This window comes from Capra hircus, chromosome 5, assembly GCF_001704415.2.
Source record: "Capra hircus breed San Clemente chromosome 5, ASM170441v1, whole genome shotgun sequence".
Lineage (NCBI taxonomy): Eukaryota > Metazoa > Chordata > Mammalia > Artiodactyla > Bovidae > Capra > Capra hircus.
The window spans coordinates 81,868,631-81,891,780 of record NC_030812.1 but is presented as its reverse complement, the minus strand read 5'-3'; the positions used below and the strand labels follow the sequence as shown (position 1 = coordinate 81,891,780).

Below are 23,150 nucleotides of genomic sequence, written 5' to 3'. Positions count from 1 at the left end.
TAGCCAGCAGCAAGGAGACACCACTATCCCAAACTTTGTTGAAAGGGTGTTTCTGTCCCCCAAACTGAACCACTCTAGCTGGTTTTTTCTAGCCTTCTGTCTTGGCACAAATTGCAAGATATACATTAACTGGCTAAAATAAACCCTACTTTCTCATGCCCAAAGGTAAACTCTAGTCAAATGATAAATCACAATTTCTAGGCAATAAAAGAAAATCAATTAACCAACTGGAGAAAGGAGAATTTGAGTTAAAATAAGTCAGCTGTGTAGATAATTATAAAACTTTTTCAAGCAACTGTAAAAAGATCATTACCTTTAAGACATGGCCTGAAATAGATTCTCAGCACTGTCAAAATATTATAAAGATAAAGTTGAAAGCAAAGCTGACAATGCTAATTTAGTTTTCTATATATAGTTTAACAATTAAAGCAGAAATTAAAGCAGGAAAAGAAAGGAATTAATTCATGATCTCGCTTTACAAGAACATTAATAACTAGAATAATATTTTTCTAATGTAACCAAAAATATGATCCACATTTAGCTTCCATTTATTGAGGTAGAAAACATTCTGATATAAATATTAGAATGTGAATTGAAATGTGAACTAGGATGTATTTTGGGGGTTAATGGTTTCCACATCTCCTATCTCCAATCAAAAAAAAACTAATGAATTACCAACAGTCAATCATTCTTCCAGCATGTGGCATTAACTCCAACTGTGCTTTAGTGGTCATACAAAAGTTTAAAATATTTTAAAAATAAATATTCCTATTACACCCCTAAGCTAGAATGTAACTAAGATACTATCTCATTAAGGGTATTTTGTCAGAGAATAAGTATATGGATTTCTTTAAAATCAAATAAGAGAGAAGATGGGTTATTATTAACAATTTATCTTTTATAGTGTTCTGCCCAGAGATGGCTAGTTCTCTACAATGCATTATCTTTATTCATAGGTATTGTGATTACTGGGCTAACTGACCAATTAGGCTTACAAATCCTGAAAATTCTCTAGGTATGACAAAATTACTTTAAGATATAATTAAAATCTATTTTTAATTATTATTCATTAAATATTGCATATTCTGTGATATTTTTAAATTAGACCAAATCAGTGGTGGCAAATGGCAAATGAAAATCTCTGAGAACACACAAATTACAGTGGTAAGTGCAACAGGAAAAAAATGTTTAGACAGATAAATTGACAGGTTGGGGAAAAACACAACAGAAAGTGTAAGCATTTATTAATAACACTTGGTTTGTTGTCAAGCACCCCTGTACAGGCTCAGAAGAATAAGAATGGCTAGTGCCCAAGAATAATAAGTGAGCAGAGTGGTACCTTTTCTGAATCAGATAAATATATCCAGGATAAATCACAACTGAAACACTAGCATTCTTAAATATGAAGAACACTAAGTACACAGATTGTATCTTTCCTGTTTGGTACTCAATCTACACTTAAATGACCCCTCAATTAAATAAAGAAAATTTTATTACAAGTATTGGAGAGGATGTGGAGAAAAAGGAACCCTTGCGCACTGTTGCTGCTGCTGCTGCTGCTGCTGCTGCTGCTAAGCTGCTTCAGTCGTGTCCGACTCTGCGACCCCATAGACGGCAGCCCATCAGGCTCCCCTGTCCCTGGGATTCTCCAGGCAAGAACACTGGAGTGAGTTGCCATTTCCTTCTCCAATGCAGGAAAGTGAAAAGGGAAAGTGAAGTTGCTCGGTCATGTCCGACTCTGTGCAACCCCATGGACTGCAGCCCACCAGGCTCCTCCGCCCATGGGATATTCCAGGCAAGAGCACTGGAGTGGGCTGCTGTTGCTGTTGGTGGGCATACAAATTTGATGAAGGGGTAAACAGTGTGGAGGTTCCTCCAAAAATTAAAAAGAGAACTGCCATGATCCACATATTCTACTTCCAGGTATTTATCCACAGAAAATGAAAACACTAACCCCAAAGGTATATACACCCCTATGTTCACCACAGCATTACTTACAACAGCCAAGAAATGGGAGTAACCAAAGTGTCTGTCAATGTATGATGCACGGATAAAGAAGATAGCACACACACACACACACACACTGGAAACTATTCAACCATAAAAAAAGAAGGAACTCTTGCCATTTGGGGCAGCATGGACGCATCTCGAGGTTACTGTGCTAAGTGAAATAAATCAGAGAGAAACACAAATACCACACGATTTCACTTACATGTGGAAGCTAAAATACAAAGCAAATGAACACACAAATCAAAACAAAACTCAAAGATCTAGAGAACAGCTCAGAGGAGAAGGGGTTTAGGAAGTGCACGTAAAGAGTCAAGGCAGTCCAAACACATGGTGAAGGATGGAAACTATACTTATTGTGGTGATCACTTCATAGTGTGTAAAAATATCAAATTATTGTGTTCTAAGCCTGAAACTCGTGGAGTTGTGAAGTTGCTCAGTCATGTCCAACTTTGTGACCCCATGGACCGTGGCCCACCAGGCTCCTCCATCCATGGAATTTTCTAGGCAAGAGTACTGGAGTGGGTTGCCATTTAGTGTACTGTTATATACCAATTTTACCTAAATTAAAAAAGAATATATAATTTTATGGGTTATGTAAGAACTAGTATTGGCACACCTGACTATTCATCTGGAAAAAATTAAGTTGATTTCACATCCTCTATCTTACAACTAAATATATTCCAGATAACTCAAAATTGTAAACAGCTACACCAAAAAACAAACAGACCAGGCAAACTAAAACCATGAAAATTCTCAATGGGAATTTAAAAAACAACATCTTAGGCTTATCAAGGCTATTCTGGAAGATGAAACAAAACCTAAAAAGCCTACAAGTTCAGGATGGGGAAAACGTGTACACCCGTGGCAGATTCATGTTGATATATGTCAAAATCAATACAATATTGTAATTAGCCTCCAATTAAAATAAATAAATTTAAATTAAAAAAAGAAAAATGAATGGAAAAAACATTAATGAAAGAAATCAAAGATAACACAAATAGATGGAGAAATATACCATGTTCATGGCTCAGAAGAATCAATATAGTGAAAATGAGTATACTACCCAAAGCAATCTATAGATTCAGTGCAATCCCTATCAAGCTACCAGCGGTATTTTACACAGAACTAGAATAAATAATTTCACAATTTGCATGGAAATACAAAAAACCTTGAATAGCCAAAGCAATCTTGAGAAAGAAGAATGGAACTGGAGGAATCAACCTGCCTGACTTCAGACTATACTACAAAGATACAGTCAATCAAGACAGTATGGTACTGGCACAAAGACAGAAATATAGATCAGTGGAACAAAACAGAAAGCCCAGAGTTAAATCCATGTACCTATGGACACCTTATCTTTGACAAAGGAGGCAAGAATATACAATGGAGAAAAGACAATCTCCTTAACAAGTGGTGCTGGGAAAACTGGTCAACCACTTGTAAAAGAATGAAACTAGAACACTTTCTAACACCATACACAAAAATAAACTCAAAATGGATTAAAGATCTAAACATAAGACCAGAAACTATGAAAGTCCTAGAGGAACACATAGATAAAACACTCTCATCCTGCACAGCAGGATCCTCTATGACCCATGTCCCAGAGTAACGGAAATAAAAGCAAAAATAAACAAATGGGACCTAATTCAACTTAAAAGCTTTTGCACAACAAAGGAAACTCTAAGCAAGGTGAAAAGACAGCCTTCTGAATGGGAGAAAATAATAGCAAATGAAGCAACTGATAAAGAATTAATCTCAAAAATATACAAGCAGCTCATGAAACTCAATTCCAGAAAAATAAATGACCCAATCAAAAAATGGCCCAAACAACTAAACAGAGATTTCTTCAAAGAAGACATACAGATGGCTAACAAACACATGAAAATATGTTAAACATCACTCATTATCAGAGAAATGCAAATCAAAACCAAAATGAGGTGCCATCTCACGCTGGTCAGGAAGGCTGCTATCAAAAAGTCTATAAACAATAAATGCTGGAGAGGGTATGGAGAAAAGGGAACCCTCTTACACTGTTGGAGAAGGAAAAGGCAACCCACTCCAGTATTCTTGCCTGGAGAATCCCACGGATGGAGGAACTTGGTGGGCTACAGTCCATGGGTCGCAAAGAGTCAGACACGACTGAGCGACTTCACTTTCACTTTCACTTACACTGCTGGTGGGAATGCAAACTAGTACAGCCACTATGGAGAACAGTGTGGAGATTCCTTAAAAAACTGGAAATAGAACTGCCATATGACCCAGCAATCCTACTGCTGGGCATACACACTGAGGAAACTGGAATTGAAAGAGACACGTGTACCCTAACATTCATCGCAGCACTGTTTACAATAGCCGGGACATGGAAGCAGCCTAGATGTACATGAGCAAACAAATGGATAAGAAAGCTGTGGTACCTATATATAATGGAATATTACTCAGCTATTAGAAAGAATGTTTTAGAATCAGTTCTAATGAGGTGGATGAAACTGGAGCCTATTATACAGAGTGAAGTAAGTCAGAAAAAAAACACCAGTACAGTATAGTACCACATATATATGGAATTTAGAAACATGGTAATGATGACCCTATATGCAAGACTGCAAAAGAGACATGGATATAAAGAACAGACTTTTGGACTCTGTGGGAGAAGGCGAGAGGGGGATAATTTGAGAGAATAGCACTGAAACATGTATATTACCATATGTGAAATAGATCACCAGTCCCGATTCGATGCATGAGACAGGGTGCTCAGCGCTGGAGCACTGGGATGACCCTGAGGGATGGGATGGTGAGTGAGGTGGTAGGGGGGTTCAGGATGGGGAACACATGTACACCCATGGCTGATTCATGTGAATGTATGGCAAAAACCACCACAATATTATAAAGTAATTAGCCTCCAATTAAAATTTTTTAAAAAAAGAAAATAATTTATACATGCCAAAAAAAAATTCAAATGACAAATGAAAAACTGAGAAAAAAATATTGGCTACTTACAGGCAAAGAGCTCATTTTATTAATAGATAAAGGGCTATGCAGACTATCAGGGAAAAAAAAAACTTTACAAAAGGTAAATAAAAAAGTGACAGTTCACAGAAAAGGAAATACCAATGACTCAATCATATGGAAAGGTTTTTTTTTTTCCCCCTTATTTGTAAGAAGAGAGACACAAATTAAATCTATATGGATACTTTTACTTAAAAGATTTGCAAAGATCTAAGAATCCAATAACATACCATATTATCAAGGAGATAAATTATCTCCTGCATTGTTTGTGGCATATAAATTGAGTAATCTCGACAGACTACTGTATCTGTCAAAAGTATAATATCCAGAAATTCTACCCCTAGGTATTTCTTTTATTCTTCCTCATGAGCAAAATGATTAGAAACAATATAAATAATAATGGGGTTAAATAAATTAGAATGTAAGCACACAATAGGATATTATGCAGTCAATGACAAGAGTAGAATATTCATTCATTTGTATTCACTCAGGTATTTTATTCATATAATAAATATTCATCGATCTACCATGCTCTAGCCACAGTGTCAGATTCTTGAACGTTGTAACAGATAAAGCACTTAGCTTTGTTTTTTACTGAAGTATGATTGCTTTACAATGTTGCATTAGTTTCTGCTGTACAAGGAAATAAATCAGCTATAGACAGGTGAAAGTGAAAGTGAAAGTGAAGTCACTCAATCGTGTCCAACTCTTTGCGACCCCATGGACTGTAGCCCACCAGGCTCCTCTGTCCATGGGATTCTCCAGGCAAGAATACTGGAGTGGGTTGCCATTTCCTTCTCCAGGGGATCTTCCTGACCCAGGGATCGAACCCAGGTCTCCCACATTGCAGGCAGATGCTTTAACCTCTGAGCCACCAGGGAAGCCCTATGTAGACAGGTATCATCTCCCTTTTGTGCCTCCCTCCTACTCTACCCCATCCCACTTATCTAGTTTTATTCTGCTTTGTGATTTCTGTACATGTTACATTTACCCTCAATGTACTAGATATTCACTGAGGGCAAGAAATATGGTTTCCCAGACTGTATATCCCTAAAACTAGAGTAATGTTTTTCAGATAATGAGGGCTCATTATCAATAGCTGAATTAATAAATACATGAAAAAGTTTATAAAATTTGTCCTAGCTTCTCCTTCAGATTTAATTTTTTAAGTAATAATGGAGTTTTAAAATTTCCATTATTACTTTAAAACCATAATTATAGAGATACAATATGTAAAATGCTTTATACAATCAGTCATAACATCTAGAGAGATGAAAATAGACACACTGATTTAAGAGAGATTGAATTTCTCTTCTCAAAGGGTTAATGTTTTACACACATTCAAATTTGGGGGCACAACTGGCTTGAAGATTGATGTTCATTATTCAAACCATTTGTAACAGATATTTTGCAAAATTTCCATTTGGAAAAATGATTATGTTTTTAACAAAGTACCCAATATTAATCCCCTCAAATCATTTGAAGGTTATGGAACAAAATTCTTTTTTTACATGAAATAAAATGGGAGTAATCCTTGGATGCTTTTTCTCAAAGTACTTCTAACATGTGCTATTGTATTTTATACAAATGAATAAATTGAAGAACAGTAACTGACTAATGAACTTAACATCCTGATCAATATTTTGTACTTTGAAGGTATACTACAATGTTATTTAAACTGATTTCTGATAGCAGAGCATCACAAATGCCTGCTAGTATGTCAGTTTAGAAGGGGTTCACACCTGCCTGTGTGACCAAACTAGCTACCTAACCTTGCAAACCTCATGACCCCATCTTTAAAATGGGCCTACGGATTATGTCCACATCACAGGGTTTACCACACTGTCTAACACTAATAACAAGGCTTCCCAGGTGGCTCAGTGGTAAAGAATCTGCCTGCCAATGCAGGAGCCGCAGGAGACGCAGGTTTGATCCCTGGATCAGGAAGATCCCCTGGGGAAAGAAATGGCAACCCACTCCAGTATTCTTGCTTGGGAAATCTCATAGACAGAGGAACCTGGTGGGTTACAGTTCATGGGGTCACAAAGAGTCAGACACAACTGAGTTACTGATCATATGGTGGCTCAGAGGTTAAAGCGTCTGCCTCCAATGCGAGAGACCCGGGTTCGATCCCTGGGTCAGGAAGTTCCCCTGGAGAAGGAAATGGCAACCTAGTCCAGTATTCTTGCCTGGAGAATCCCATGGACAGAGGAGCCCGGTATGCTACAGTCCATGGGGTCGCAAAGAGTAGGACACGACTGAGCGACTTCACTTCACTTCATACATGCAATAACACTAATCAATGCTCCCCACTCCCAGTAAGGTAAGTTCTGACCTAGTAAATGCTTTTGCTGGTTTTACTACCTTTTGTATCTAATGTATAAATGTGAAAGAGAATGAAATATTTTTGATGATAGATGAGTTCAGCCAATATACTTGAGAGCACTTTACAAATGACAAAATGTTATGTAAATATAACTAGAATAGACAATATAAAAATTATCTGCCTTTATAAGAATGTGTTTACCAGTTTGTAAATGCACTGAAATTTTGCTTTATAAAAATTAAGTATTCTCTTTGACTTTGTAACATTTTTCTTAAATACATATATTCACTGTTTTCTTTAATATAAATTCATACATATTTCAATTGTAATAAATGCCTCTTTGTATTCTTAAAAAGGAGTTGAAACACAAAAATGACTTTGCACCTGAGTTGTAACACGTCAGACAGATCCCTACCTGGTGAGCCAAACTGCCATAGTCCTAGTTTATATGCTGGGGCTTTCTAAGAAAGGGCTCTGGAGCAACCTGGTACAGCATCAACTTCATACTCAGAGAAACCTGGATTTCAAATCCAGCTCGACTTATTAATCGGGTAAGTTATTTAACCTTTCTATGCCTAAAGTTCACCCTCTGCAAAAATACCTAGCTCAGGGATTATTGTCAGTCAACAACATGCAAAAACCAGCTATGTCAGAAAAAGACACTTTAAAGCAGAAGTAATCAGTGAATAAAGCAAAATCTCTGATTTTGTAGTTTATATTCTAAAGGGAGAAGCAGACAACAAAGAGGTAAACAAACAAGGTGCTTTCAAACAGTGGTAAGGGCTAAGACGAAAATAAAACAGACAGGACAACGGGTAGGAAGAAGCTGGAAAACTACATATGGAAAACTATATCTGGGACACTTCACTGAGCATTTAACATTTGAACATGTCATCATATGGGAGAGAAGGATTCAAATAACAGGAATAGTACATGCAAAAGCCCTGGGATGAGAAAAAGGTTTACAGATGAGAAACGGAATGTAGGCCAAGGTGGGTGGATCAGAGATGGGGATAGGGAAATGAGAGAAAGTAGTAGCAGATGAAACTCAGATGATGAAGGTCTTTCTAGGTCATGACAAGGAATAGGAATTTTTAGTGCAATGGAAAGTTTTACATAAATGACTGATATGATTTGATTTACATTTTAAGATCACTATAACTACTATATAGAAAATGGATTGTAGCAAGATTGGGGTAGAGGTAGGGTATTCAGTAATGAGATTCTTCTATAATCCATGTCATATCATAGTGCATTTGAAAAGACTGTCTGACAAGAGAACAAAAAAAATGATGGATTTTGGAAGTGGAACCAGTAGAACTTGCTATTGTATTTAACAGAAGTGAACAAAAGGGAAGAGTCACATGTGACGCCTAAGGTTTTAAAAATGCACTAACTGTAAATAGTTACTCTTTGAAGTGGGACAAAAATCTGCCTCCTAGGGAGTTTCCTGGCAGTCTAATGGTTAGGACTCGATGCTTCCACTGCCAAGGTTCAATCCCTGGTCAGGGAACTGAGATCCCGTAAGTTGTGTGGCATGGTCAAAATAAAAATTTTTTTTTTAATCTGCCTCTTTCAGTTGCCATATATTAATTACAATCCTATTCCTGGGAACCTGTAAAGGAAATCCATTCACACCTTCAAATGTTGGAAGATAAGACTTCTTTTTTATTTGTCTAAATTTTTTCAAATGTTTTCAAACACTGTTAGAGGAAGCACACTGACTGAAACCACCCATCCTGGCCAGGCACCATAGTAACCATTTGCATGAGTTGTTTTATAACAGGAGGTCCTGGTAAGAAACATGGAACTAATAAGCCACTACCAACCGGAAGAGTTTGGGAAAGGTCAAAAAGAGACGCTGCATGTCCAACCACCTTCCAGCATCCTTTTCACTGGCATCCATCTTGGCTGAACAAGGCGTGCACCACCAGCAAGGATTCTGAGTCAGAATAATTGGCTAAAGACAACGTGGAAACTAATCCCATCACCATAAAACTGCAAGCCAGGAGCCACATGGCAGAGCAGGTCTTCTGGTTTCCCTTGCCCTACTGCTCTCCACCTGGGCGCCCTTTCCCAATAAAATCTCTTGCTTTGTCAGCACATGTGTCTCCTTGGACAATTCATTTCCAAGTGTTAGACAAGAGCCCAGTTTCAGGCCCTGGAAGTGGTCCCCCTTCATGCAACATCACTACATAAGTAAGGGAGGTTTAGATCCCTTTACAACCACAGATGCTCACTTCTGAATGCTTTCATTTTGATGATGTGTTTTTCCATGAAGCATATCCACCAATAAACAAACAAAAAAAAGATGTGGTCGATCCATTACTCATTGGAAAAGACCCTGATGCTGGGAAAGAGCATCAGGAAGGCAGGAGGAGAAGAGGATGAAAGAGGATGAGATGGTTGGATGGCATCACCAACTCAATGGATGTGAGTTTGTGGAAACTCCAGGAAACAATGAAGGACAGGGAAGCCTGGCATGCTTCCCTGTAGTCCATGGGGTTGCACTGAGTTGGACATGACTTGGTAACTGAACAACAAAAACCCATCACAAAGCAGAATTTGCTTTTCACTTTTTCATCTTAGACAATACCTTTTATTAACATATTTTTCACAGACATTTCATAGTCGTTGTCCCTCAAAATCTAGTAGATTAATACTTAGCGATGGTGTAAGATAGGATAAAGTTAAGATGTAAGAAAAGTATAAATGGTCAAATGGGGATGAGTTCAGATCTGGACCTGTAAGTCAGAAATGGCTTTAATGGAGAAATTTGAACAATAAAAGTTTTCTAGTAATGGAAAAGATACTGACAAATGGCAATGGTGGAAACTGGAGAGAAAAAGAGACTTATTATGTGAGCAATATCTGGGGCAGAATATCCAGTTCTCTGTGAGGGGGTGAGAAGCAGTGAGCAACTAGTCAAAAGAGGAGGCAGGGCTGTGCTGGCAAGGCCACAAATGTGCAATGAGGAATCCATCCTAGCTTATTGGACAAAGGGATGCTGCTGAAGGCTGAGGACTTTGTTGTTGATGTTTTTAAAACAACAGAATTTCACATCAAGATTATTCTGGTAGCTTTTTTTTTTTTAAGTGAGGAAAGAACACAGCATGCCTATGTGGTCCAGAAAGGAAGTAAAGAGGGGTCAAACTAGGCCATTATGTAGTAGGAGAGGGGGACAAATGCAGACTGTTCAGTTGGAAACAACAAATGAGGAACTGGAAGGAAATATGCTTGCCATTTGCAGCACCATGGATGTATGGACCTAGAGATTATCATACTAAGTGAAGTGAGTCAGACAGGGAAAAACAAATATCATATGATATCACTTATAAGTGAAATTCTAGAAAATGATGTAAATGAACTTCTTAACAAAACAGAAACAGACTCACAGACACAGAAAAAAAATTAATGGTTCTCTCAACAGATCACAGAAGAAATCAAAAAGGAAATCAAAGTATGCATAGAAACAAATGAAAATGAAAACACAACCCAAAACCTATGGGATTCAATTCAGCAAGAGCAGTGGTAAGAGGAAGGATCACAGCAATACAAGCTTACCTCAAGAAACGAGAAAAACATCAAATAAATAACCTAACCTTACACCTAAAGCAATTAGAAAAAGAAGAAATTAAGAATCCCAAAGTTAGTAGAAGGAAAGAAATCATAAAAATCAGAGCATAAATAAATGAAAAAGAAACAAAGGAGACTATAGCAAAATAAACAAAACTAAAAGCTGGTTCTTTGAGATTATAAAATAGGCAAACCATTAGCCAGATTCATCAAGAAAAAAGGGAGAAGAATCAAATCAATAAAATTAGAAATGAAAATGGAGAAATAACGACACAGAAATACAAAGGATTATAAGACACTACTATCAGCAACTATATGCCAATAAAATGGACAACTTGGAAGAAATGGATGAATTCTTAGGAAAGTATAACCTTCCAAAACTGAACCAGGAAGAAATAGAAAATCTTAACAGACCCATCACAAGCATGGAAATCGAAACTGTAATCAAAAATCTTCCAACAAACAAAAATCTAGGACCAGATGGCTTCACAAGTGAATTCTACCAAAAATTTAGAGAAGAGCTAACACCTATCCTGGAGAAGGCAATGGCACCCCACTCCAGTACCCTTGCCTGGAAAATCCCGTGGATGGAGGAGCCTGGTGGGCTGCAGTCCATGGGGTTGCTATGAGTCGGACATGACTAAATGACTTCACTTTCACTTTTCACTTTCATGCATTGGAGAAGGAAATGACAACCCACTCCAATGTTCTTGCCTGGAGAATCCCAGGAACAGAGGAGCCTGGTGGGCTGCCATCTATGGGGTTGCACAGAGTTAGACACGACTGAAACGACGCAGCAGCAGCAGCAACACCTATCCTATTCAAACTCTTCCAAAAAACTGCAAAGGAAAGTAAACTCCCAAACTCATTCTATGAGGCCACCATCACCCTAATACCAAAACCAGACAAACGTGCAACAAAAAAGAAAACTGCAGGCCAATTATCACTGATGAACATAGATGTATGTTCATCCTCAACAAAATTCTAGCAAACAGAATCCAACAACATGTTAAAAAGATTATACATCATGACCAAGTGGGCTTTATCCCAGGGATGCAAGAAGAACAGACTTCTGGACTCTGTGGGAGAAGCTGAGGGTCGGATGATTTGAGAGAATAACCCTGAAACATGTATATTACTATATATGAAACAGATGACCAGTCTAACTTCAAAGCATGAAACAGGGCACTCAAAGCTGGTACACTGGGACAATCCAGAGGATGTGGGGTGGTTGGGGGGAAGGTTTGGGACAAGGGGACACATGTACACTCATGGCTGATTCATGTCAATGTATGGCAAAAGCCACTACAATACTGTAAAGTAATCAGCCTCCAATTAAAACAAATAAATTTTAAAAAATAAATAAAGATAATATATTTAAATATATTTAAAATATATTTCTTTAAAAAAGAAAACAAATTAATGGTTATAAAGGGAAAAAGTGGCAGGGGGCAAGGGGAGTGATAAACTAGGAGTCTGGGATTAACATATACACACTACTGCACATAAAACCTTAATAGATAGCCAACAAGATTCTACTATATAGCACAAGGAACTATATTCAATAAATTGCAATAACCTATAATGGAAAAGAACCTGGAAAAATGTGTCTGTGTGTGCACACGCACGCACAAATGCATGCACAACTGAACCACTTGGCTGGGCACCTGAAACAATGCAAATCACGTATATTTCAATTTAAAAAACATGCTTTCACACAAAGATAAAACTGAGACTTTATACCAAAGCATTCTTCCAAACCTACTTTGATTATTGACTTAAGATATTTTTTGCACTTCCTTTCACATGTGTCTCTATAGCATACAAAAAGAGACTAAAATTTCCTGTTAAATCATAAAGAGTAAAGGAAACGGTAGAAAATGAAGTCCTGTAACATAGAAATAAATTCTATTGTTAGACTGATAGAGTTTCAGTGACTGTTTTAAACTTCCAAAGTTGTGCCACCCTGCTCTGCAAGAACTGGCCTGACTACACGGGGAACAACACTGGAATTGCAGCTCAGATGGAAAATACAGCATGGCATCTCACTTGTGGCTCAGAGCTCTTCATCTCTCAATTTGTAAGTGGTATGAACAGCATACCCTCCATGCCCCATGTTTCCCCCAATTGTATTTGCTGAATACAAACGCTTAGGGAAGAAGAGGAGGAGACAAAAAGGAAGTGAAAAAAAAAGGTGGGGAGGAGAAAGAGGAAAGGGGAGAGAAGAAGCAGCAAGATGAGGAGGAAGAAGGGAGACTGCCTTAAAATGTAAAATACAGAAACATACTTGACAGCAAAGACAATGCAAAAAAAAATTCCTTTGTAAAAGCAAATCATCATATTTTTTTGCTTTTCCTTTAGATTATCTTTTTTTTTTTTTAATTTTAAAATCTTTAATTCTTACATGCGTTCCCAAACATGAACCCCCCTCCCACCTCCCTCCCCACAACATCTCTCTGGGTCATCCCCATGCACCAGCCCCAAGCAAGCTGCACCCTACGTCAGACATGGACTGGCGATTCAATTCCTACATGACAGTATACATGTTAGAATTCCCATTCTCCCAAATCATCCCACCCTCTCCCTCTCCCTCTGAGTCCAAAAGTCTGGTATACACATCTGTGTCTTTTTTCCTGACTTGCATACAGGGTCGTCATTGCCATCTTCCTAAATTCCATATATATGTGTTAGTATACTGTATTGGTGTTTTTCTTTCTGGCTTACTTCACTCTGTATAATTGGCTCCAGTTTCACCCATCTCATCAGAACTGATTATCTTTTGATGGTTAGTATATTTCCCAGCTGACTGGGTCAAAATGAAAATGCTTTTAATATTGCTGTATTACAACTTGAGATCTAGTATTAAAAACTCATAAGTTACAGGAAAGCATGGACAATAGAACCATTCTACCCCCAAGCAATAACCTGTGTTAATACTTTATTTATATCTTTTTTAAAAAATTTATTAATAATTTATTGTCAGTAAGAAAGACTGGTTAATGGTGTCTGTATATTTGTGATGCAAGGTCTTGTAAAGGTTTTTACTTTATTTATATCTTGTTGGACACTTTGCTATATGCATCTTTTCAAAATGAAATTTAAGTTCTCTTTTGTGTTCTTTATTTTTGACAGTAGGTGGGATAGCCTGGGCTTCACTGTGGCTCAGATGGTAAAGGATCACCTACAATGCAAGAGGACTTGGGTTTGATCCCTGAATCAAGAAGATCCCCTGGAGAAGGGAATGACAACCCACTCCAGTATTCTTGCCTGGAGAATTCCAGGGACAGAGAAGCCTGGCAAGTTACAGTCCATGGGGTCACAAAGAGTCGGACATGACTGATAAGACTAACCCTTTCACTTTCATGATGGCCTCTTCCTTCTCTTCTTGAACAATTCTCTCCTAGGGGTTCCCTTGTGGCTCAGCTGGTAAAGAATCTGCCTGCAGTGTGGGAGACCTGGGTTCGATCCCTGGGTTTGGAAGATCCCCTAGAGAGGGGAAAGGCTATCCACTCCAGTATTCAGGCCTGGAAAATTCTTTGGACTGTATAGTCCATGGGGCTGCAAAGAGTCAGACACAACTGAGCTACTTTCACACACATTCTACCTTAAAACCCGGAGGCAGAGCAGAGCAAAGTTAAGTGCCAACACTGGGTAAGGATGCATTAGCGGCTGAGGTGGTCCAGAGTGTTCACACCCAGAAAGGAGTGGAAGGCATGTGCCTAGCAGGCGCCCTGGAATGGAGAATCAGACTTTGGTAAGGAAGCTGTCCACACTGGTGGGCAGCCTGGCATGGTGACAAAGATAATAAGGGTATCCATGCTAACGAGAGACCCAGCACAGAGTCAGAGGCCACCGGGCAAGAGAGCAATAGCCTGATGGGGGCTGTGTGCAACCAGTGGGATGTGAGGAGGAAGCTTCCACAAGAAGGAGGCAGAGGCCAGGCTGTCAGAGGACACAGCCTTGTGGCTGTGGCCCTGCATGGGGTGTCTAGGCCCAAGTGGAGGGGGTAGAGAGTGTATGCAAAGAAGGAGTCCTGTTTGAAGGCAGTAAAATTACTAACTGTGGAGAACTGACATCCTTACAAGTTGAATTTTATAATCCCAAAACAGTATTTATTTATTGGAAAAAAAAAAAAAATGAAGTCGCTCAGTCATGTCCGACTCTTTGTGACCCCATGGACTGTAGCCTACCAGGCTCCTTCATACATGGGATTTTCCAGGCAATAGTACTGGAGTGGGTTGCCATTTCCTTCTCCAATTTATTTATTAAATCTTATAAATTTAACATAATTTAAATAAATCCATTGATTAAATTTAAATAAAATCCATTTGCTAAATTATAAATTAAGTTAAAATCATTTATTAAAAATTCAAACAAATCATTTATTAAAATCTTTTATATCCTTCAAAACAGCAATATAATTTTACTCTTACGTTTCTTATTTTGCCTAAAATATTTTTATTGTTGTGACATAGTTTTTCAAATGTATTCTCTCTTTGGGATATATAGAAGATCTGCCAAGTTTAATACTTATTTACAATTTACAATCACCTAGTTCTCTGCTGCTGCTGCTACTAAGTCGCTTCAGTCGTGTCCAACTCCGTGAGACCCCATAGACGGCAGCCTACCAGGCTCCGCCGTCCCTGGGATTCTCCAGGCAAGAATACTGGAGTGGGTTGCCATTTCCTTCTCCATGCATGAAAGTGAGAAGTGAAAGTGAAGTCGCTCAGTCGTGTCCAACTCTTCACTCACGACCCCATGGACTGCAACCCACCAGGCTCCTCCGCCCATGGGATTTTCCAGGCAAGAGTACTGGAGTAGGATGCCATTGCCTTCTCCATTCATCTCTTATTTCTAATAATTTTCAATTGATCCTTTTAGCTTATAACTCCTTTTGAATGTATTCAAATTAAAATTGGGTGGGCCATCATTATATTTTGTCAATATTAAATTACTTAAACCAAATTGCACAAGAGGAGAAGAGACTAAAATATTTCAAGTGGTCATTAATTAGTTAAACCATTTATTCATTTATCAAATATTTACTAAGCACATACTGAAACCCTGGCCAAGTTAACTGATCTAGATAATTCTGTTTCCCCAGCTGTAAAATGTAAATAAGCGATGAGCCTATCTAAGGATTAAATGAGATACTACATGTAAATTGCTTAGCATGGCAAACGGTATATGCTGACAAATGTCAGCAGTGATGATGATCACAATAATGAAACACACGATAAGCTGCCCTTTCCAATGCCTGCAATGCCTGCAGAACCACCATCAGCTGAGACGAATGATTCAGCTCCTGTTTGTTTTCTGAAGTCCAGTCCAGTCTATATTTCTTTTCCCTCCTCCTTTCTGCCAACTAGAACAGTCCAAATTTACTTCAAAAAAAAAAAAAACAGGAGAGAACTCTGAAAAATACTTTCTAGAATACACTAACCTTCCCTTAAGTGTTATTCTCTGTCATTCCATTTTATCTGTAATTTCTAAAGCCTCCTATGGATAATAGAGGCTCAAATAAATATGAATAGATTTCACACAAAATTAGAAAACTAGAAAACCCTCAAGAAGTCCTCCTGCAGATATTAATATAATAGGCTACTTAACAGGCAATTCCATAATAAAATCTCAGATAACAAAACAGACTCATTTGTGTAATATTCTACTGAGCTATATTAAAGCACAAAATATTAATTGAAGGTTAGAAATATAATAATTTAAAAATAAGTATTTTAAAAATATTTAAAATGAAGAAATTTAATAATTATACTCTCCTCCCTAAAAGGATGCGATGTTCAGAATCGTTTGCTCATCTCTGCTCTTCACCTTTATAGAAGTCACACAAGCTGCTTTATACTGCCTATTAGATAAAAGCCTGATTTCTTTTACATAATGTGAAGTAAGTAAAATCTGACACTCAAACTTACCTACTTCAGCCAAAGTTCTGATACAGGACTCCACTGAGGCTTTCTGGGAGGGATTTGGCCAGGTGCAATTATAAATTCTGAAGGCAGACTGGAGCAACTGAATAAAAACTGGCTGATGTGTCTGAAAACAGAATGAGGCAAACAGGTCATCAAACCATTAACCCTTCTGATGTGATAGCTATCCATTATCAAAACAGGCCCATCAAAATAAAATACAATCTTGTCTTTTAAGTTTCAGTGCTATTTAATGAACATCTCATTCAACAGATATTTATTATATACTCATTTCATGACAAGAACCACATTAGACACTATAGAAAATTCATTATTTTACCTATATTCTTAATCTGGCAAATATGACATTTCTTGAAGCCAATGATATAAATTTAAGTATGCTTTTATAATTCCTGGTTTATTTCTAAGTATAAACAGAACATGGATTAGAAAACGGCACTCCGGGAGTTGGTGATGGATAGAGAGGCCTGGCGTGCTGCAATTCATGGGGTCACAAAGAGTCAGACGTGACTGAGGGACTGAACTGAATTGAAGCCAGTATTCTTGCCTGGAAAATTATATCGACAGAGTAGCCTATTGGGCACAGTTCATGGGGTCACAGAGAGTCAGATGCAACTGAACAATCAAGCACGCATAAATAGAACAGGTGCTTTGGGTTTGTTTGTTTCATTGATTGTATGTTTAGGTTTCATTGATGAGCAAGTAGAGGAGACAGCAATTTTGACCTACAAAAACAATTTTACATGATTTTAACAGTCCAAAAGTTTTCTCTAAAAAGGTAAAACTGAAATACCATTTTTATAAGAGCAATATATAATCACTGTAGAATATTTGGCAACCAAACAAATGAAAATCACCAATAATCCTAACAAATAAAGATAATTAGTATCAACATTTTTTAGGTAATTACTGAGTTTTTCTATGTATATATGCACATATATTCTTTATACACACAAACTTGGAGGACACTATAATGTAATTTTGTGGCCTATTTCACTTTATATTGCTTTGTGATTATTTTCCTTAGTCATCAATTTTTCTTTTAAACCATGACTTTTAATTGAGATATAATAAGCCACCTATAGATAAACCACAATATATTTAGCTAATCTCCTGCCTGAGGACATTTGAGGTTGACATCAAATTTTAAGTATTTATAAATGAAAGTGAAAGTGTTAGTCACTCAGTCGTGTCTGACTCTCTGCGACCCCATGGACTGTACACCACCAGGCTCCTCTGTCTATGAAATTCTCCAGACAAGAATAATGGAGTGGGTTGCTATTTCCTTTTCCAGGGAATTTTCCCAAACCATAGATGGCATCTAGGTCTCCCACACTGCAGGCATTTTCTTTTCCATCTGCGCCACCAAAGTAGTTAATTTCCTGCTTGTGAACATTTAAAGTTGACATCAATTTTTAAGTATTATAAATACTTCACTGAAAATCTTAGTATATAAATCCATGCTAATTCTTTCAGGATTTACTAAATTGGAATTATTGAGTTAAAATGTCTATCCATTTAAGGAATCATACCAGTTTATTTTGACACATGGGAAACAGTCAATCTACAGTTGTGAAAGTTCCTATTTTGCTTAGAGAGAGCAAAAAGAATTCAGCTTGAAGTTTCATTTATTGAAAATAAAGACTGGGAAACTCAGAAAGGGGTATAACAGTGAATACTATGAAAGAAGACTGATCTTTAGAAGGGCGAAAAAGGACTTTCTGGCCATATTACATTTTTTTCCACTCAAATAAGGTGCAGAAATTCTGTGTGACAGGATGCTTTTTACTTTTTGGTAATGTTACCTGGAGGCTGGTACTGTTGTCTGAAAAGGGTGAATTAAAGAAGCCGCTCACAATGTTCATTATTGACTCAGTAACACACTTCTCCAAAAAGGTGTCTGCATGCTTCCTGTCTGTGGTTGTGTTGCAAACCTGGAAAGAGACACCAAACAACTCAGTGTGTTCTTTGTAACTCAGTATCGGAACCTTCAAAAAATTGTCCTGAAATGGTTATTGATAACATTTCTTCTGCTTTTGAAGGTTGCTTTGAATAAAAATATTCCTGCCTAAAATCCACTCCAAGTTTATCATTCAGCAGTAGCTTCGCCTTTAAGTTTGGTTGTCATTTCATCTTTGAGCCAGAATTCTTTCACAGACCACCGCCCCTTCTCCCTGATCTGCTTCTCTTTCCTCCTGCACACAGCCTTCTCCCTCCATCCTCAAGCCTGACTTTGCTGGAAAATACTTTTCCACTTGATGTGAGGAAAATAAAGAGGAAACAGCCATTATAAGTACAAAAAGAGGTGAAGGGGATTACTGATGGCTCACATCTCTATACACTTTCACCTCAAATAACTGGCTCATATGGGAGGATGCGAACATAGAAAATACCTGGAGAGGAAAACAGAAACATAAGAAAAAGCCAAACCCTTGCCAGCAATTTTGACTTGTTCATCCAAAGACTATCTGGTAGGCTCAGAGGATCTATGCTCGTGCCTTCTTCTCCAAGTCGGCTAAGCGAGAAGAGACGACTCTGGAGCAAAGGGAACATCAACAAAGACCGCGGGCTCTGACCTTCATGTGGGGTAAATGAGGCCAAAGTTGGTTATCCTGCTAAACAAACTGCAAATTTCCAAGCATGTTAGAGTAGACAAATTGCAAAAGCTAAGATACACAATTGAAACTAAATGAAAGAGTTGGGTGGTAGGAAAAAAACAAATGGAGTTAAAAAAATAAAAAGAAGTGAGCAAGGGAACATAGGATGTGAGAAAAGACTCAAGGACTGGGCAGAGAGAACATTTAAATAGTCACAAGATTACAATGGGTCAGTATGGTGGCCAGATGTTCCATATGTTCTTGGACAGTTCCCAATTTTTACATAATTTATTCTTTTTAATAAGGTGATTAATCAAAAGAGTAAGGAAATATAATTTAATCAGATATTCCTTTAATACCCTGCACACAAGTAAAATCACCAAAGAGAAAAACTCCCTTCTCAAACTGTGTGTCCCAGTGCTTTGGTTTGGAAAATAAGTCTTCACTAAAAGGAAGAAAGGGTAGAGGGTTTGTTTTGCTAAGTCACTTTCCCTCCAAGCGGGGGATCTCACTTTTTTCCCATCTATTAAATGACACCTGCCTGACAGGGGTGTTATCAGAACTAAAAGGTTTTCAGTGTGTTCCCAGGCAGCTTAGTGGTAAAGAAATCGCTTGCCAATGCAGGAGACACAAGAGACACGGGTTTGATTCCTAGGTTGGGAAGATCCCCTGGAGGAGGAAATGGCAACCTACTCCAGTATTCTTGCCTGAAGAATCCCATAGACAGAGAAGCCTGGTTGGCCACAGTCCATGGGGTCACAGAGTTGAACACAATTGAGCTCACACACACAATCTCATAGCTATGTAGGGATGACGCAATTAATGGCAATAAATTATGCTGTTATATCATCTTTTAGTTATTGTTTTAGCAGATAGTGCAATGCCTGATAAATACAAAATGATCAATAAATGTTTATGAAATGAATGGCCAATTAATTTTTAAATGAAAGAATAATAGAGAATAAGAAAGGATTCATTTATCTTAGGTTAACTAAGGGTTAGATTTTATTTGTGGAACACCTAACCTTGGATTAAAATTTAATGTGATCACTGAACTAATATAAAATTGATTTTCCCATGATGGATATAAAGTAGGATTTATTTCATTTAATATCTTTACAGCACTGGCTCTTCTGGTGATTTTTTCTGATACACAGGATAAAAATACATTAAATTTGGGTAGGTGGTTAAAAATTCCACCATAACCAACCCACAGATGCTTCTTCCTCGTCAAGGAAGAACAGCTGACATTTCACCAATTGAATGGGGGTATTTGGAGCTACCATAGAATCCCATTTGCATTATCTGCAGCTGAACATTTGCTAAAGAACCCCCCAGATTTGCTTTAGTCTGTGGACAAATTAAAGGAATCTACTTCTAGATGAAGGCTTTCCTCAAAATCCTGGTTGTGGAAATTCTAGGTTCACAACTGTGTGAAACCTATTTCTCAATTTATTTGGACAAGAAATTCACATAAATCATTCAAGATATTTTTTCTGCCACAGATGAATGACAACTTTTTCACCTCTAGAGCCTGCATCTTACATTGTGACATTAAGGGCAGGCAGTCTCTTTCCCACAAAGATTAGAAATAGCTAAAAAAATTTAAAAAAACCACATGACATTAAATTAATTTTATATATAATACATGTGTTTTTAAAGTTTCTGTTTGCAGACACTATGATTTCCTATCAAATATTCCTATGTACCATCAATATCTAAACACTTATTTCAAAAGGTTATTCCATAGATTCCACTCTAATGAACCATTATGCTTTAATCTGTCTTTGGAGGGAGCTGAAGTGTGTTAATCGCTCAGTCGTGTCTGACTCTTTGCGACCCCATGTACTACTGCCTGCTAGGTTCCTGTGTCCATAGAATTCTCCAGGCAAGAATACTAGAGTGGGTAGACATTCCCTTCTCCAGGAGATCTTCCCAACCCAAGGATCAAACCCAGGCATCTTGCATTACAGGCATATTCTTTACTGTCTGAGCCACCAGGGAAGCCCAATTGCAGTTTAAATCTCTCCCCAAATCTCTGGTATATATCATTATTTTTTTAATATTTTAATTTAATTCTATAAGATTGATTCTCGATTTGTAATGTGCTTTACACTGGGGAAAAAAAAAATCCACCTTTGTTATCCTTTCCAAGAAAAAAAATCCATCTTTTGAAATATCTGTCCTCATCTACTTTCGGATGAATTTTACCTCATATCAGTCAAATTTCATGGACATGAACTTCAAATTTCACTTAGGGACATGAACTATTAAATTAAAACTAAGTATTAGACTAGGAATTAGAACAGTGAACCAAAAAATAAAAGAAAAGTCTATACTCTATTAGAACTCTAATTCTAATCAAGAGATACACCATAAATAAATTAACAAACATATAAGTGATAAAAATAGAGAAAACAAATAGGCTCCTGAGAAAAACAAAGAGCAAGCAGCACAGGCAATGCAGCAGGAGGAGGAGGTATAGGGAAGGATTACTACTTTATCTATTAATAAATTGCTTGGAGAACTTCTCTGTATAAGGCCACATTTTAACAAAGAACTGAGGAAACAGCCATGGAAGTTTCTGGAGGAAGAGCAAGTAAAAATCTGTCTCCACAGACAGACACACAGTAGGTATTTAAAACTGTTGGCTAAACAAATTAAGTGTAATTTCTAGATATAATTATTTCTGAAACTTCTCCTCTTTTATATATATTGTCCCTTCTCTCTTGTGCTCTAAAAGAGATTGCTATCTTTCAAAGATGACAGACTGAGCTAAATAAGTTATCATATATATGCTGGAGCAGCCCTGTCCATAGGATTGTCTGCAAAGATAGAAAACTATATCTGGCATGTTCAAGACAGTAACTAGGCATGTGCTTGCTGAGCACTTGAAATGGATTTTTCATTCTATTTTTTTAAGTTTTTATTGAATTTGTTACAATATTGCTTCTGTTTTATGTTTTTTGGCTTTTGGGCCACAAGGCATGTGGGATCTTAACTCCCTAACCAGGAATCAAACCTGCACCCCCTGTTCTGGAAGGCTCAGTCCTGACCACTAGACTGCCAGAAAAATTTCTTTTACTCTACTTTATCTAGCTAAAATTAAAATTTAAATGTGGCAAATTATTAACCTATCAGATAGGGCAGCTCACACCAGTAACATACCTTTGATCATACAGACCAAGGAATACAAATCTTAAAGTCATTTTTTATTCCTCATAGGCAGTAAAAATGTTTTTATAAATATCTAAGGTAATTATCTCATATTTATTTTAACTTGCATTCTTTTATTTATGAGGCCAAAATTTTTTCAAACATTTGCTTTTTATACTTCCTTTTTATGTGAGTCATCTGTGCCTACACTCAGTTGGCTTTCTTAGAATTTTTAAGTTCATTTATAAAAAAGACAATATATATTGATGTTAAGATAGCAAATGTGGGAGCCTTGTAACAAAATAGAAAAATACAAAATGGAAAACAAAAACTATCCACAATCCTAAAATCCAGACAAAACCATGGTTAACATCTTGGAATCTTTTCTTCTAATCTTCTTGCTCTGCCTGATATATTTTACATAATTGAAATAATCCTGGATAATCAGCTTTTTATTCTCCTTCTTATACTCATTACTCAATCATTAGCACTCTCATATCATTAAAAATCTTCAAAAAATAGTCAGAGTGACACTAT

At 37.3% G+C, this 23,150-nt stretch overlaps 1 protein-coding gene across 2 annotated transcripts in view; it reads right to left on the bottom strand.

Moving 5' to 3' along the window:
- Positions 1-23,150, bottom strand: part of ITPR2 (inositol 1,4,5-trisphosphate receptor type 2) — a 596,562-nt gene that overhangs the window by 283,842 nt on the left and 289,570 nt on the right. For both annotated transcript variants that reach the window (XR_001918100.1, XM_005680737.3), the window contains exons 33-34: positions 18,666-18,794; positions 16,846-16,966 (exon numbers count right to left, since the gene is read on the bottom strand). Coding sequence is in view for 1 of the 2 variants with exons in the window: in XM_005680737.3 (XP_005680794.2) it covers positions 16,846-16,966; positions 18,666-18,794 (250 nt within the window). In the remaining variant the exon portion in view is untranslated. The remainder of the gene's footprint in view (positions 1-16,845; positions 16,967-18,665; positions 18,795-23,150) is intronic.